The 17,283-nt window shown below is 62.4% G+C and overlaps 1 protein-coding gene across 2 annotated transcripts in view; it reads left to right on the forward strand.

The window, feature by feature from the left end:
- Window positions 1–16,671, forward strand: part of TBC1D2B (TBC1 domain family member 2B) — a 29,138-nt gene extending 12,467 nt beyond the window's left edge. The window contains exons 3-13 of one of the 2 annotated variants that reach the window (XM_081114658.1): window positions 2,492–2,657; window positions 3,439–3,599; window positions 5,462–5,709; window positions 7,965–8,363; window positions 9,066–9,176; window positions 10,653–10,846; window positions 11,780–12,274; window positions 13,534–13,651; window positions 14,531–14,716; window positions 15,848–15,969; window positions 16,371–16,671. In XM_081114658.1, coding sequence (XP_080970784.1) covers window positions 2,492–2,657; window positions 3,439–3,599; window positions 5,462–5,709; window positions 7,965–8,363; window positions 9,066–9,176; window positions 10,653–10,846; window positions 11,780–12,274; window positions 13,534–13,651; window positions 14,531–14,716; window positions 15,848–15,969; window positions 16,371–16,563 — 2,393 coding nt within the window. In that variant the 3' untranslated portion in view covers window positions 16,564–16,671. The remainder of the gene's footprint in view (window positions 1–2,491; window positions 2,658–3,438; window positions 3,600–5,461; window positions 5,710–7,964; window positions 8,364–9,065; window positions 9,177–10,652; window positions 10,847–11,779; window positions 12,275–13,533; window positions 13,652–14,530; window positions 14,717–15,847; window positions 15,970–16,370) is intronic. The other variant, XM_081114659.1, reaches the window with a different exon arrangement.
- Window positions 16,672–17,283: the final 612 nt, after the last annotated feature.

The raw sequence follows: 17,283 nt of genomic DNA on the forward strand, positions 1-17,283 counted from the left end.
CCTGAAGGGGGAGCAGGAGTCAGGCGGGTGCAGGGGAGGAGAGGCAGGGGTGGGAGCAGTGGGGTGAGCCGGGCTGTGGTTGGGGGAGAGCCTTGACCTCCGGGTTTGGGACTTTATCCTCAGAGCAGTGGCGTGTCTGACGGTGCATGTGTACAAATGACCAGACGTCCGCCACCGTTTAGATCAAGAACAAATAACGAAACTGCGCCTGGCCGGTGTGGCTCAGTGGCTGAGCGTCGACCTCTGAACCAGGAGGTCAGGGTTTGATGCCCCGGTCAGGGCACAGGCCCGGGTTGCAGGCTCCATCCCCAGTGGGGGGCTTGCAGGAGGCAGCCGATCCACGATTCTCTCTCATCATCGATGTTTCTCTCTCCCTCTCTCCCTCTCCCTTCCTCTCTGACATCAATACAAATATTTATGAAAAAAAAAAAAGGAACAGAGCAGGTGTAACAGCAAACTCCTCAGGCACAGCTCTGTGCGGGCGCTGGGAGATGGAGACTCGGGATTCTGGGACGTCTGCGAGCCCGTCCGTGTCCTGAGGCATTTAGTCCCGTGACTGCTGATGTCACACGGGGACCGGGGATGCCGGCAGCTCCGCTTTCACTCAAAGTCGGAAAACCAGCCCTGACCGTGTGGCTCAGTGGATAGAGCGCCGGCCTGCAGACGGAAAGGTCCCGGGTTCGATCCCGGTCAAGGGCATGTACCTGGGTTGCGGGCACATCCCCAGTAGGGGGTGTGCAGGAGGCAGCGGATCGATGTTTCCCTCTCATGGATGTTTCTAACTCTCTATCCCTCTCCTTTCCTCTCTGTGAAAAATCAATAAAATAGATTTTTTTTTTAAAAAGACGGAAAACCGGGCAACGATAACAACATTGCAAAAGCCGGGAAACAGCTTCTTTTCCACGTCAGATAACTGCATTGAGACCAGGCCTTGTGGCCACCGCCCTCCCCGCCTCGGCCCTGCTCTGCTCCCCGCCCCCACCCCCGCCCCCACCCCCAGCCCCACTTCCCCAGGAAGCCGTCCGCCGCGGGCGCCCTTGCTGCAAGGCTGGGGTTTCCTCGTAACCTTGGGGTTTTGTCTTCACACTCCAAGCCCATGGAGGGGCCGCCTCGCCTTGCGGCCAGCCCACACAGGAAGGGGGCTGCACGCGGCCCCCCAGGTCCTCGCGGCTGTTTCCTGGCTCCGCTGAGAGGGGTGTGCTCTGCCCCGGCCGGGAGCTCAGCTGGTGGGAGCATCGTCCTCACCACCAGGGTTCGGGGCTCCATCTAGTCCGGAGTCAGCCAATGGCCTGGGTGGTGTTGCCCAGTGGGTAGAGCACCGGCCTGTGGATGGAAGGGTCCTGGGTTCGATTCCCGGTCAAGGGCACATGCCCGGGTTGTGGGCTCGATCCCCAGTAGTGGGTGTGCAGGAGGCAGCTGATCCATGATTCTCTCTCAACATTGGTATTTCTCTCTCTCTCTTTCCCTCTCCCTTGCTCTCTGAGATCATTAAAAATATATTTTAAAAATAAGAAATAGGCCCTGGCCGGTTTGGCTCGGTGGATAGAGCGTCGGCCTGCGGACTCAAGGGTCCCAGGTTCGATTCCGGTCAAGGGCATGTACCTTGGTTGCGGGCGCTTCCCCAGTGGGGGGCGTGCAGGAGGCAGCTAGCTGGTCGATGTTTCTCTCTCATCGATGTTTCTAACTCTCTATCCCTCTTCCTTCCTCTCTGTAAAAATCAATAAAATATATTAAAAAAAAAAAAGAAATAGAAGAGGAAGCACTGTGGTGGATGAGGAGGGTGGCACCCTCCCTCCTCTCTCTTGGAGGGGGGTCCAGCTGCCAGGGACTTGATGTACACCCTGTGACTAGCTTGCCATTTTATTAAAAATATATTTTTTTTGATTTCAGAGAGGAAAGGAGAGGGAGAGAGAGAAACATCAATGAGGAGAGAGAATCACGGATCGGCTGCCTCCTGCATGCCCCCCACTGGGGATCGAGCCCGCAACCTGGGCCTGTGCCCCTACCTGGAGTGGAACCCTGACCTCCTGGTTCCTGGGTCAACGCTCAGCCGCTGAGCCGCACCCGGCTGGTCCCGAGGGTATATTTCCGTTGATTTTTATGGAGAGTTGAAGGGAGAGGGAGAGACAGAGAGAAACATCGATGTGAGAGAGACATGGATCAGTTGCTTCCTGCACGCGCCCCGACCGGGGCGGGGATCGACCCTGCAGCCGAGGTACATGGCCTTGACCGCAGTCGAACCCGGGACCCTTCAGTCCGCAGGTGGATGCTCTACCCATTGAGCCACACCAGCCAGGGCACTGTGATCTACTTCAGGCCAAAAGGGTTGCAGAACACCGAAGCCACCCACAGGTTTTTGCGCCATCTCTGTTAAAACCTCACCGCCCTGTGTATATGCAGGTGTTTGTGGAGAATATCAGTCTGTGCTTCGTGGGGGTCAGGGTCCCCGGGGCAGCTCTGAGTCGCCGACCTCTGCCTGCCTCTCTCCCAGAATTCCTGTACCCACACCCCAACGCTTCTGCCGAAAAAGCCCGAAACGTCCTTGCTATAGACGCCGCCCCCGGAGAGCTGGTGGGAGAACAGGCCGCCAGCCAGCCGGCCCCGGGGCCCCCCAACTCCATCAACTTCTCTCTGAAGCAGTGGGGCGCCGAGCTCAGGTGAGTCCCGGGCGGGGGGGCCGTTCGCCCAGGACCCCAGAAGCGGTGACGTGTGACGACACAGGTGACGATTGCCCGTAGGAACGTTGTCACCTGTCATTTCGGGGTCTGGTTGTAGCGACTGTTTTTTCTCCTCCTGATGGATAGGCTTTCCATTCCTCTTTGCACGCCGGGTCATTTTTCTCCTGGGGGACCAGTGTTGTGGGTTTTTACCTTTCTGGGTGCTGGGCTTTCTTTTGTCTTTTATAAATATTCTTCTTTTTTTTTTTTACTTAAAAAAGAGAGGAAGGGAGAGGGAGAGAGAGAAACATCAAGGAGGAGAGAGGATCATGGACCGGCTGCCTCCTGCACGCCCCACACTGGGGATCGAGCCTGCAACCCGGGCCTGTGCCCCGACCGGGAATGGAACCCTGACCTCCTGGTTCATAGGTCGACGCTCAACCACTGAGCCATACTGGCTGGGCCGGGTTATACCGTTTTTGCTAATGTGAATAGCGCCGAAATGATAGTTCTTGCTCGCGCTCCTTGTGCACATGTGGGAGGACGCGTCTGGGAAAGGCTGGGTCTTGGGTAGACACCTTCGTCTCACCTGCCTGTGGCTGGTGTCTCCATGGTGACAGCACGACTTGCGTCTCACAGCGTCTGATCATATCAGAGCCTCCAGCCCCGGGCGTGTGAGGTGACGTCTGATCATATCAGAGCCTCCAGCCCCAGGCGTGTGAGGTGACGTTGTGCGTGACGGTGTTTTTTCTCTAAATCACACGTTTCGTTTCCCCCATAGAAACTCGATGTCTTCCTTCCGCCCGGGGAGAGGCCACGACAACCGGAAGAGCGTGTTCTACACCCACGAGGAGTGGGAGCTCCTGGACCCCAGCCCCAAGGACCTGGAGGAGTCGGCCGCGCAGGAGGAGAGGCGGAGGCCGGCGCCGGAGGGAAGCAGAGGTACTGGCGGGCTCCGCGGTCCCGGCCCCTCGCTCTCCGCTGCCGCCTGCCGGCCACAGGGTGGGGAGCCTGCCGAGCAGGGAGCCTGCATTCTCTTTATTTCTGGTTTATTTTCCTAAAAATATTTGTATTGATTTTAGAGAGGAAGGGAGGGAGAGAGAGAGAGAAGCATCCATGATGAGAGAGAATCAGTGATCGGCTGCCTCCTGCACACCCCCCACTGGGGATCGAGCCCACAACCCGGGCATGTGCCCTTGACCAGAATCGAACCCAGGACCCTTCAGTCCACAGGCCAATGCTCTATCCATTGAGCAAACCAGCCAGGGCGTCTTTAATTTTAAAAAATATATATATATTTTTTTGATTTTTTTAACAGAGAGGACGGGAGAGGGTTAGAGAGTCAGAAACATCGATGAGAGAGAAACATCGATCAGCTGCCTCCTGTACACCCCCCACTGGGGATGTGCCCGCAACCAAGGTACATGCCCCTGACCGGAATCGAACCCGGGACCCTTCAGTCCGCAGGCCAATGCTCTATCCACTGAGCCAAACCAGTCAGGGCTAAAAAAATATTTTTATTGATTTCAGAGAGGAAGGGAGGGGGGAGAGAGAAACATCAGTGATGGGAGAATCACTGATCGGCCGCCTCCTGCACACCCCGCACTGGGGATGGAGCCTGCAACCCGGGCCTGTGCCCTGACCGGGAATCGAACCCTGACCTCCTGGTTCCTAGGTCGATGCCCAGCCCCTGAGCCACGCCGGCCGGGCTCCTAAAAAAAATGTTCATTACAGCTTCATTGTTATGCCTGAGGACAGTGAGGGTAACTCTTGAACTATCTCATTTCCCCAGTGTCCCTTCGATGGCTGCCTTCTTGGGCCTTTCAGACCAGGCGGCCACGGCCCCGCACACCGCACAGGCTCGTGTCGCCTGTCTCCTAACTTTATGTGAGTGAAACCTGTATAGCGCTGACCCCCTGTGTCTCCCTTTATATCGCAAATACATATGTGACTCCGTCTGCACTGAAATGTATCTGGGTCCCTCGGTATCCTTAAATACCAATCTCTGTGGACAGAGCGGCGGCCTGCGGACCGAAGGGTCCCGGGTTCGATTCCCGGTCAGGGCACATGCCCGGGTTACAGGCTCAGTCCTCAGTGGGGGGCGTGCAGGAGGCAGCCGATCCATGGTTCTCTCTCATCACGGATGTTTATCTCCCTCCCTCTCCCTTCCTCTCTGAAATCAATAAAAATATTTTTTAAAAAATAAAAAGATAAGACGTGTGTTTACAACATTTACATATACTTGGAGTTTTTTTTGTATCTTTGACTAAGGGCAAGTTAGTGAAGGGTCCCCAGGACGTCTGAGTCCTGCCCTGGGAACCTGCTATCTGGCTTCATGGGGTGCCCTGGGGGAGGGGACCCCGTGTCCCCAGGGTGCCGGGGGCCCTGGAGACACCCTGCCCCCCACTCCCATGCTCCCCGGGCCTGTGTCTCTGTTCTCGTTGGTCCTCAAAGGGCCCGAGATGGGAAACAGTTACATGAACACACAGGTGGGGCTCTGAGCTTCAGAAAAGAGATTTTGGAAACTCAACTGGGTTTTCCCAAGAGCCGCCTGGTCGCGCGTCCCCGTGGGGGCAGTTTCTTCATCGCCTCCAGGCAGAGGTTGAGCAATCCAGCCCGAGTGCAATCCCTTCGCGAGGCCACGGGGCGCGGCCTTGTCAGGAAGCGTCCGGCGGGCTCTGCGGGACTCGGACGGGCCGGACGGGCAGTGACAGCTGCAGGGGGGCGGGGGGGGGGGGGCCAGTGACAGCAGCGGCCGGGAAGCGGCCGGTTTCCCGGAGCCTCCACGCGCTCTGTCCCTGCAGGAGGCACCGGCTCCGGCTTCCTCTTCGATCTGGGCCGTGTTCCCTACAAAGGCAGGCGCCCCCTGAAGGACATGATCGGGTCGTACAAGAGCCGCCACAGCAGCGGGGACCCCGCCCCCGAGAGCACGCCGGGGGCCCCAGGGGGTGCCGGGGGCGCCAGCCGGACCTCGGACCCGGACGCGCAGCAGCAGGTGCAGAGCCAGCAGGAGGAGCTGGAGCGTCTGCGCAAGGAACTGTCGAGCCAGAAGGTAACTTACCCTCCTCCTCCCCCTCCCCCTCCCCCTCCCCCTCCCCCTCCCCCCTCCCCTCCCCCTCCCCCTCCTCCCTCTCCCCCTCCTCCCCCTACCCCCCTCCCCTCCCCCTCCCCCTCCTCCCTCTCCCCCTCCTCCCCCTACCCCCCCCTCCTCCTCCTCCCCCTATCCCCCTCCCCCTCCCCGGCCCCCTCCTCCTCCCCCTTCCCCTCCTCCCCCTCCTCCTCCTCCTCCTCCCGGCTCTCGGGCCTTCGTGGTTGGTGCTGCCTGGGCCCAGCCCGGTTCAGACACGCAAGAGTTTCCAGGGAGAGAGCAGACCCCGGGGGGCTCAGGGGAGGGGGTGTCTGCCCCTCAGGATCGAAGAGTCCTGAGCAGTTAAAAGACTTCAAAGTCCTGCCCGGCCGGCATGGCTCAGTGGTTAGCGTCGACCTAGGAACCAGAAGGTCAGGGTTCGATTCTGGTCAAGGGCACGTGCCCGGGTGGCGGGCTCCATCCCCAGTAGGGGGCGTGCAGGAGGCAGCCGATCCATGATTCTCATCACTGATGCTTCTCTCTCTCCCTCTCCCTTCCTCTCTGAAACCAATAAAAGTATATATACACACATATTTTTTTAAAGGACTCTCCGCATCCTATCCAACAGCACTTTCCTTCTTCTAATCAGGCCCATAATGACCCTAATTGCCCAGTGGCCAGCGTGACTCAGTGTCGGACTCGCGGCTCTCACACAGCCGTGCGTGCTTGCTGGAACCGCCGCTGGTCACAGCGTGTGCGCTGCGGCTTCCTGTTTCCTGTGATTGTCTTTATGGGGGCGGTTTTATCTCCTCTTTATTTTTGAGATCCTTCAAGAGGAAGTTCGGTATTAAAGTGTTTCCAGGGCCCTGGCCAGTGTGGCTCAGTGGATAGAGCGTCGGCCTGCGGACCGAAGAGTCCCGGGTTCGATTCCGTCAAGGGCACGGACCTCGGCTGCAGACTCCTCCCCGGCCCCGGCCCTGGTGACAACCCATCGATGTGTCTCTCTCACGTTGATGTTTCTCTCTGTCTCTCCCTCTCGCTTCCACCCTCTCTCAAAATCAGTGGAAGTGCTTATAGCTCTTTTTGAATTTGTCCGGCAGGTCTTCCGGCTTTTACTGGAAGGCCCTAAAGAAAAACTATATTAATAAAAGGGTAATATGCTAATTAGACCAGACATCTTCAGATGTCCTTTTGGACAAAGCCACGGTGGCACAGGCCAGGGCAGAGGCAGTTAGGGGAGGTCAGGCCATCAGGGGAGCAGTTAGGGGCGATCAGGCCGGCAGGGGAGCAGTTGGGGGGCGATCAGGCCGGCAGGGGGAGCAGTTAGGGGGCAGTCAGGCCGGCAGGGGAGCAGTTAGGGGCGATCAGGCCGGCAGGGGAGCAGTTAGGGGCGATCAGGCCGGCAGGGGGAGCAGTTGGGGGGCGATCAGGCTGGCAGGGAAGCAGTTAGGGGGCGACCAGGCTGGCAGGGGAGCAGTTAGGGGGCGATCAGGCCGGCAGGGGAGCAGTTAGGGGCGATCAGGCCGGCAGGGGGAGCAGTTAGGGGGCAGTCAGGCCGGCAGGGGAGCAGTTAGGGGGTGATCAGGCCAGCAGGGGGAGCAGTTAGGGGGTGATCAGGCCGGCAGGGGAGGACAGTTAGGGGGCGATCAGGCCAGCAGGGGAGGGCAGTTAGGGGGCAATCAGGCTGGCAGGGGAGCAGTTAGGGGCGATCAGGCCGGCAGGGGGAGCAGTTAGGGGGCAGTCAGGCCGGCAGGGGAGCAGTTAGGGGGTGATCAGGCCAGCAGGGGGAGCAGTTAGGGGGTGATCAGGCCAGCAGGGGAGGACAGTTAGGGGGCGATCAGGCCAGCAGGGGAGCAGTTAGGGGCGATCAGGCCAGCAGGCAGGCAGGTGAGCAATTAGGAACCAGCGGTCCCAGATTGCGAGAGGGATGTCTGACTGCCAGTTTATGGGGCCTAAACTGGCAGTCGGACATCCCCTAAGGGGTCCTGGGTTGGAGAGGGTGCAGGCTGGGCTGAGAGACACCCCCCCCCCCCCCGCATGAATTTCGTGCACCGGGCCTCCAGTAAAAAATAATAAAAAACAAAAATCAATGGACAAGTATCCTCAGGCGATCCTTTTTCTCCGGTGAGGATTAAAAAAAAAAAAAGTCCCGAGTCAGGTTTCCACATTTCCCCACCTTCCATGTGGCTCCGCGTGGACGTGTCACGTGTCTGCCCCCCCCCCCCCCCCCCCCGCGGCAGGAGCTGGTGCGGCTGCTGCAGCAGACGGTGCGCTCCTCCCAGTACGACAAGTACTTCGCCGGCAGCCGGCTGTGCGACGGGGCCCCCCAGGACACGCTGGCGCTGCTGCACCAGAAGGACGACCAGATCCTGGGCCTGACCCACCAGCTGGACCGGCTGGCGCTGGAGAAGGAGAGCCTGCAGCAGGAGGTGCGCACGCTGAAGGCCAAGGTGGGCGAGCTCAGCGAGCAGCTGGGCATGCTCATGGAGACCATCCAGGCCAAGGACGAGGTCATTATCAAGCTGTCGCGGCAGCTCAGCGAGAGCGAGGGCCGCGCCGCCTCCCCCACCCCGGCGCCCGGCTCCCCCGCCGCTGCCGGCCCCGCCAGCCGGGACCAGCAGGAGCTGGACAGGCTCAAGGTGAGGAGCCCCCAGCCCCTTCCGGTCTCTGCGGCGACCTCCCTCGAGGCGCCTGGCTCAGCGAGGCTGCCGTTGCTCCCGCCCTTTCGGCTCCCTCCCCTGCCGGCTTCCCGGCCGAGGGGCCTGGCTTATGCACCCTGAGGGCGTCACCCTCCCCGGGCTGCGCGGTGCCCCCTCTGCGGCCGGTTCAGGACAGTCACCACCGTGACATAAATTCCTTCCCCGTGTCTCCTTCCTCAGCGCACTGGGCCCTGCCTGCCTTCCCTGCCCCGGGGAGGGGGAGGGGGCGAGATTAACCCCAAAGTGCCTGGTCATCAGCTTTCAGTTCCTCAGGACTTGCTCTGACATGGCAGGGCTGTCGGGTGAGGCAGCAAAACAGTAACGGTCCAGCCTCGCCGGCGGGGCTCAGGGGCTGAGCGTTGACCTGCGAACCCGGAGGTCACGGTGCATTTCCCGGTCAGGGCACAGGCCCGGGGTGTGGGCTCGATCCCCAGTGGGGGGCGTGCGGGAGGCAGCTGATCCATGGCTCTCTCTCATCATGGATGTTTCTCTCCCTCTCCCTCTCCCTTCCTCTCTGACATCAATACAAATATACTTTGAAAAAATAACATTTGAAAAATACATTCATGGCACGGAACAATTAGTCCGCATTCAACCAACGTGAATGGATGTGTTGTTTTTTCGCTTTTCCTTTTCGAACAGGACAATCTGCAGGGGTACAAGACCCAGAACAAATTCCTCAATAAGGAAATCTTGGAGCTCTCGGCGCTGCGGAGAAATGCGGAGAGGAGGGAGAGGGACCTGATGGCCAAGGTGGGCTCAGGGCGGGGGTGCTCCCCTCACCTGGTGGGGGTGCAGCTTGGAAGCCATTTGGAAATGGACTCGTTTCGCCCTGGCTGGTGTGGCTCAGTGGGTAGAGCGTCGGCCTGCGGACTGAAGGGTCCCGGGTTTGATTCCGGCCAAGGGCACCTGCCCGGGTTGTGGGCTCGATCCCCCGTAGGGGGCGTGCAGGAGGCAGCCGATCCGTGATTCTCTCTCATCATTGATGTTTCTCTCCCTCTCCCTTCCTCTCTGAGATCAATGAACATATATTTAAAAAGAAAGAAAGAAATGGACTGGTTGGGAAACCAGTTCAGGGCGCAGGCTGGAGGGACGTGGTCGCTGGCACCAGAATGTAGTTAAAACCCACAGGGTGCGGACGCCGTGTGCTGCGTCGCTGTCCGGGGTGAGGCAGGCGGTAGAGATTGCAGGCCAGGTAACTGCAGTTCCGAGCCCCGAATTAAAGCTATTTGCTTGTTTTTCCTTTAAGTCCTCACCTGAGGATGTTTTCCCCTTTGCTTTCTTTTAGAGAGAGTGAGGGGAAGGGGCATTTTTTTTAGTGTCTCCGGCTCACTTCCTGGTAGTTCAGGGAGAGGGGAGGAGGGAGGGGGAGAGAGAGAGAGAGAGAGAGAGAGAGAGAGAGAGAGAGAGAGAGAGAGAGAGAAGCATCGATGTGAGAGAGACACATCGATGGGTTGCCTCCCACACAGGCCCTAGCCGGGGCCAGGGAAGGAACCTGCGACCAGGTACGTGCTCTCAGGAATCTGGTCCGCGTCCCCTCGCTGCTGGGGCTGCTGCTCTAACCAGTGAGCCACCGGCCTGGGCAGGGTCATTTGCATTTTTTTAAAATTCATTTTTATTGATGTCAGAGAAGAAGGTAGAGGGAGAGAGAGAAACATCGATGATGAGATAGAATCCTGGATCGGCTGCCTCCTGCACACCCCACTCTGGGGATGGAGCCCACAACCTGGGCCTGTGCCCTGACCGGGAATCAGGAATCGAACCAGTGCCCTCCTGGCTCACAGGCGGACACCCAGCCACTGGGCCACGCTGGCGGGGCCGGGGGTGTATTTGATTCCCCTGACAAGGTGGCCGTTGGGAGCCGGTCCTGGGTCGCTGTCCTCAGAATGTGTCGATGGCACATGGGGAGGCCGTGCATGGCCCGTGTGCCAACGGGCACCCGGCGGGGCCTCCACCACGGCATGTGGCCTGGTTACCCGCGCCGCTCGCGCCTGTCCGGCACCGACACTGTGTGGCATCCAGACGTCTCCCGTGCCAGCCCCGGGGGGCAGGGAGCCCGTGGCCGGCCAGGCGCCCAGGACAGGTGCCCGGGGCGTAAATCAGCGTCTCGCCGCGGATCCCGCGTCTCTGGCTCACTTCCCGGGGCCTGGCATTCCCGGTCGCTGCGGAGCCCGAGCCCGCTCTCCCGCCCCGTCCCTTCCGCGGGGTCACCGCCCTCTCCCCCCGCAGTACGCGAGCCTGGAGGCCAAGCTGTGCCAGGTGGAGAGCAAGTACCTGATCCTCCTGCAAGAGATGCAGGCGCCCGTGTGCGCCGAGGAGCAGGGGCCCGCCCGCGAGGTCATCGCCCAGCTGCTGGCCGACGCGCTGCAGGTCGAGGGCCCGGAGCAGCCCGAGCAGGCGCTGGTGAAGCCACGTCTCGTCAGGTCAGGGGACCCGCGGCTGGTGGAGGGGGGCTGGGGGGGGGCAGCGGCGGATTCACAGGTTCCCCGGGACCCTGCCTCTCATCGGCTGCGCGAGCCGAGCCCGTCCTGACCTCAGGGCGTCCGCAGCCTCATCGATCCTGGCCTCGGGGGAGGCGGGCCTGAGCTCTGCCCGCTCGCCTGTCCCAGGCGCTTGTGTGGGCTTACACGCTTGGCACAGAGCGTGAGGGCCTCCGTGGGTGCCCTGTAGCTGCCCTCGCACGCGGTCAGGCGCCTGCAGAGCCGGAGAAGTTGGCTCCTCGGTGGGAATGCCTGGTTTTGTCTCCGAGGGCCAGGCGCACCTGTGCTCACATCCAGCTTCCCTTTTCGGACCAGGGAAGGGAAGCCTTTTTTTAAAATCCTCTTCCGAGAATATTTTTCCATTGATTTTTATTTATTTATTTTCTAAAAATATATTTTATTGATTTTTTACAGAGAGGAAGGGAGAGGGATAGAGAGTTAGAAACACTGATGAGAGAGAAGCATCGACCAGTTGCCTCCTGCACACCCCCTACTGGGGATGTGCGTGCAACCAAGGTACATGCCCTTGACCAGAATTGAACCTAGGACCCCTCAGTCCACAGGCCGACGCGCTATCCACTGAGCTACACCGGTTAGGGTTCCATTGATTTTTAGAGAAAGTAAAAAAGAGGGAGAGGCAGAGAGAAACATCGATGTGAGAGAGACACATCGATGGGCTGCCTCCTGCACGCGCCCAGATGAGGGCCCGGTCAGGGAGGAGCCTGCAACATAGGTCCATACCCTTGATGGGAATCGAACCCGGGACCCTTTGGTCCGCAGGCCAATGCTCTATCCGCTGAGCCACACCAGCCGGGCCCTTCCTGGCCTCTTTGCCGAGACCACACCGCTCACTGTCGCCTCGTGCTCCCTCCGCAGCGAGTACGACATCTACGGGTTCAGGACGGTCCCCGAGGACGACGAGGAGGAGCGGCTGGTGGCCAAGGTCCGGGCGCTGGACCTGAGGAGCCTGTCCCTGGCCGAGAACCAGGAGGTGTCCACGGGGGTCAAGTGGGAGAACTACCTGGCGGGCACGATGACGCGGGAGATGGCGCGCTCGCCGGAGCTGAAGAGCCTGATCCGGGCGGGCATCCCGCACGAGCACCGGTCCAAGGTGTGGCGCTGGTGCGTGGACCTGCACACGCGCAAACTCCGCGAGGCCGCCGCGCCCGGCTACTTCGCGGCCCTGCTGCGGGCGGCGCTGGAGAAGCAGAACCCCGCCTCCCAGCAGATCGAGCTGGACCTGCTGCGCACGCTGCCCCACAACCGGCACTACGCCGGCCCCGCCTCCGAGGGCATCCAGCAGCTGCGCCACGTGCTGCTCGCCTTCTCCTGGCGCAACCCCGACATCGGCTACTGCCAGGGCCTGAACAGGTGGGTGCGCCCCGGTGCGTCCGCACGCAGGCCGTCCGCCGGCCTCAGGCCCTGCCCCCAGCGCCCTCCTGCTCGGCCAAAAAGAGCCAATTAAGATCTATAGTAATAACAGGGTAATATGGTAATTAGACTGGATGTCTTCCGGACATCCTTCCGGAAAAAGCCATGGTGGCCGGGGCCGAGGCAGAGGCGGTTAGGGGTAGATCAGGCCAGCAGGCGACCAGTTAGGGGTCGATCAGGCAGGCAGGCAGGTGAGTGGTTAGGAGCCAGCAGACCCGGATTGCGAGAGGGATGTCCGACTGCCGGTTTAGGCCCGATCCTGGTGATTGGGCCTAAACTGGCAGTTGGACATCCCCTGAGGCGTACTGGATTGGAGAGGGTGCAGGCCGGGCTGAGGGACCCCCCCCCCCCCATGCATGAATTTCATGCACTGGGCTAATATGTATCTGTGTATGTGTGTGTGTGTGTGTGTGTGTGTGTGTATCCCAACTGGTGTGGCTCAGTGGATAGAGCATCGGCCTGCAGGCTGAAGGGTTTCAGGTTTGATTCCCGGTCAGGGCACAGGCCCGGGTTGCAGGCTCCATCCCAGTGGGGGGCGTGCAGGAGGCAGCCGATCCATGGTTCTCTCTCATCATTGATGTTTCTCTCTCTCCCTCTTTTTTCCTCTATATTGGCTGGTTGAGCACCATCCTGTGCACCAATCGGTCGCTGGTTTGATTCCCGGTCAGGGCACGTACCCAGCTTGCAGGTACATATGGGAGGCAACCTACCAATGTTTCTCTCATTGATGTTTCTTTCTCTTTACTTTTCCCTTCCTCTCTCTCTCAAAAAAGTCAATAAAAATATTTTATTTTTTTAAAATATACTTTTATTGATTTTAGAGAGGAGAGAGGGAGAGAGAGACAGAAACATCCATGACGAGAGAGAATCATCGATCAGCCGCTTCCTGCACGCCCCCCACTGGGGATGGAGCCTGCAACCTGGCATGTGCCCTGGCCGGGAATTGAACCCTGACCTCCTGGTTCATAGGTCGACGCTTAACCCCTGAGCCAGGCCGGCCAGGCGATAAACAACATTTTTTAAAAAGAAATATATTGAAACACAGCGACAAACGAAGGAAGTGCAGCGTTTTGCCTCTGAAACTTTAGGAAACGCCTTGCTGTTGCTCAGAGAATGAGACTCGGCCGCGGGCGGCGGGGACAGCGGGGGTGGGGGGCCGGTCGGCGCTCACCTCTCACCTGTCCCCCGGGTGCCCGCAGGCTGGTGGCCGTGGCCCTGCTGTACCTGGAGCAGGAGGACGCCTTCTGGTGCCTGGTCGCCATCGTGGAGGTGTTCATGCCGCGAGATTACTACACCAAGACGCTCCTGGGCTCCCAGGTGCGCCCCACTCGCTGTGTCCCCGGCAGCGCGGGGGGGGGGGGGGGTCGCGGAGCAGCCATGGGCCCCACACATGGCCATATTGGGGGCCTCCCGGGTGAGGGGGGGGGAGGCCCTGGGATAGGGGCTGGGATCCCTCAGCGCCTGGCCCGGCAGGAGGCCTGCTGTTCGAGTCCCGGCTCAGCTCCCGGTGCCCTCGGCCAGGCCGCCTGGTGGGCCGAGCAGGGTCCTGGCCGCCCGGAGCCCGTGTGCCCGCTGGGCTTCTCCCGGAGGCCGGGACGGGACGGGGTGCATGTGCCGCAGGCTCCAAGGGGGCACCTGGGAGGGACCACGGGGAGGACCCCAGACCCAGGACAGGAAGGAGGCGGGGGTGGGAGGCCCCCGACTGCCATGCGGTTCTAAGGAAGTTGCGGCCAGGCCGGGGGGTGTGCTAGCCCGGGTCCCCCGTCGGAGGTGCGCGTCTCCGGGGACAGGCGGTGTGTGTCCCGCCGTGTGGGCAGCAGAGGCCACGATGGACTCCGGGCACTGCCGGGCCGTCGGCCCCGCCCACAGCGCAGGGATCTCGGGCGTGGACGTGCTGAGGCCTGCACGCTCCTTGGGGGGCCGGGTGTGTGGCCCCGAGAGCAGGGCCCCCAGATCCACACGAGGTTGGGCAGCCGACTGTCCTGCGTTCACGGGCCTGTTGGGCAGGGAGTGGCCTCAGGCCTGCGGAGAGGGTGCTGCGTGGCACCTGCCGTCTGCCCGGGCCCCGCCCCTGCGCTCCGGGGCAGGGTTGGCATGGTGGGCCCCCACCCCCACCCCCACCCCCGGCCTCTGCCCCCACCCCCACCCCCGGCCTCTGCCCCCACCCCCACCCCCACCCCCGGCCTCTGCCCCCAGGTGGACCAGCGGGTGTTCCGGGACCTGATGAGCGAGAAGCTGCCGCGGCTGCACGCGCACCTGGAGCAGCACAAGGTGGACTACACGCTCATCACCTTCAACTGGTTCCTGGTCGTGTTCGTGGACAGCGTGGTCAGCGACGTCCTCTTCAAGATCTGGGACTCCTTCCTGTACGAGGGGCCCAAGGTGGGGCTGCGGGCGTGGGCAGTGGGGCGGGGTGCCCGCGGGGCGTGTGGGCAGTGGGCGGGGTGTAAGTGGGGCGTGTGGGCAGTGGGCGGGGTGTAAGTGGGGCGTGTGGGCAGTGGGCGGGGTGCCCGCGGGGCGTGTGGGCAGTGGGCGGGGTGCCCGCGGGGCGTGTGGGCAGTGGGCGGGGTGCCCGCGGGGCGTGTGGGCAGTGGGCGGGGTGCCCGCGGGGCGGGTGGGCAGTGGGGCGGGTGCCCACCGGGCGTGTGGGCAGTGGCCGCAGCAGTGGCCGGCTCACCTGGGCCAGAGCCATCGGCGGCCGGCGTGCCCCTGGAGGCGGCCTGGGGTCGCAGGATAAGACAGTCATTTGCTCGTTCGTCAGGAACATGGACACTCAGACCTGCCGGGGCCTTGATGCTTCCGAGGCTGGGCCCGCCCTCTGTCCGGGCGGCGTTGCCCCCATTGTGTGGATGGGAAGGTAGAGCCCAGAGGTCGCTCCGCGGAGGGTCAGGGGCAGACGCGGGGTCAACTTCAGAGCCTCATGCCCACAGGCTGCCGCTGGGCTGTGGAGTGTGTGGAAAGTCGGGTTCTGGGTGAGCCCGCCATACAAACGCTCAGACGGTGCAGCCGAGCGGACGCGGAGGAGAGGCCGTGACCGAAGGAGTGCGGGCGGGAGGCGGGCGGAGGGTGAGGGTGTGTGGTGGGGAGGAGGGCTCTGCCCCAACGCCCAGCCTCTCTTTTTAAATGTTTTTTATTGACCTCAGAGAGGGAGAGAGAGACATCCATGATGAAAGAGAATCATGAATCGGCTGCCTCCTGCACGCCCCCCACTGGGGATGGAGCCCGCAACCCGGGCCTGTGCCCTTGACTGGAATCGAACCCGGGACCCTTCAGTCCACAGGCCGACGCTCTACCCACTGAGCCACACCGGCCAGGGCTCCAATGAGAAATTTTAAAAAGAAAAAAAAGGGCCCCCCCCCCCTTCCCGGTGGGAACACTCCCCAGTGGGTGGCTGCCCCAGGCCCAGGAGCCTGTGCACCCCCCCAAACCTGCCGCCCGCAGCCTGCACCCCCCAGAAGCCTGTCCCCCCCTGAGCCCCGCGCTGCTCTGCGTACAGACCCGCCCCTCCCGCAGGTCATCTTCCGTTTCGCCCTCGCGCTTTTCAAATACAAGGAGGAGGAGATCCTGAAACTGCAAGACTCCATGTCCATCTTCAAGTACCTCCGCTACTTCACCCGCACGATCCTCGACGCCCGGTGAGGCCCCGGGACCCTGCCCGCCTCCCCGTCCGGGGCGCAGGCCCCCCAGGAGCTGCGGGAAAGATGCTGTGTCCACCCCCCTCCGTCCCACACCCGCTCGGCCTCCACAGCGGGGGCGGGGTGACGGGCCTGGGCTGAGTGTGCAGGACGGGCGGGCATCAAGGGTGACAGAGGAGGAGCAGCCTGGTTTTTGCAGAACTTTGGGGGCGACGGGGGAGCTGGGCTGGGGAGGGGCAGCCCAGGAGCTGGAACAGAGCGTGCGGGGACGGTGTCCGTGCGCAGGGACAGGTCGGGCGCAAAGCGGGGCGTCACAGCCCTGCGGCCTCCGCCCAGGGGCCCCGCCTCCGGGCGGCCCAGCGCCAGGCCTCCCCGCCGACGCCCAGCCTGTGTCCCCCCAGGAAGCTCATCGGCATCGCCTTCGGGGACCTGAACCCGTTCCCCCTGCGCCAGATCCGCAACCGGCGGGCCTACCACCTGGAGAAGGTGCGGCTGGAGCTGACGGAGCTGGAGGCCATCCGCGAGGACTTCCTCCGCGAGCGGGACGCCAGCCCCGACAAGGGCGCGCTGGTCAGCGACGAGGAGGACACCTGAGCGCCTCCCCTGCCCGCGGCCCCGCGCCGGGCGCCCGTTTACAGCCTCTTCCGCCACGCGCTCGGCCCCACGCATCCCGGCCCGGGTCCCGACCGACCGACCGACCGGTGCACGGCCGGGCCTACCGGTCCGTCTGCTCCTCCCAGGGGCCTGTTTACAGTGCGGTCAGCGTGTGGGGTCTGCGCCCCAAGAACGCGGGGGGGGGGCACCTCCCGTGCGGGGCGCGTGGCTCACAGACCTCCGCCCCCGCTGGAGCGTGGCCGCCTCCGTGGCCTGAGGTTGAGAAGCGGCCTGTAGGGACCTCAGCCTGCGGTGGCTCCCGCGGCCTGGGGGGCCCCCTGCATCACCCCACGCACCCCGGCTCCTCCCCGGTGTCCGCAGGCGCCCCGAGTCCTGAGGACGCTCCGTGCGGGATTCCAGGGGGACTGGCCCCCGTCCTGCAGGGCAGGCCATCCCACAGCCTCGGTCAGGGGGCTGGGGCGCCCTTCGGGGGGCTGGGGCGCGGCCCCTGAGCGAGGCCTGGGCACCCCGAGCCCCGGGGAGGCGTTTGCACGGGGAAGGCGGCCAGGTCTCCGTGCTCCGCGCGCTGAGCAGACGGAGGGGAGCGCGGCCATGGCGACCCGTTTCCCGGCGGTTCGCGCCCCGGAGCCGCGCACTCGGACCAGGGCGGCTGGTGCGGTTTGAAGGCGCCTTCACTCTGGTTGGGGGTGCGTGTGGGAG

This window comes from Myotis nattereri (genome assembly GCF_964212035.1).
Source record: "Myotis nattereri genome assembly, chromosome: 21".
Taxonomy (NCBI): Eukaryota; Metazoa; Chordata; class Mammalia; order Chiroptera; family Vespertilionidae; genus Myotis; species Myotis nattereri.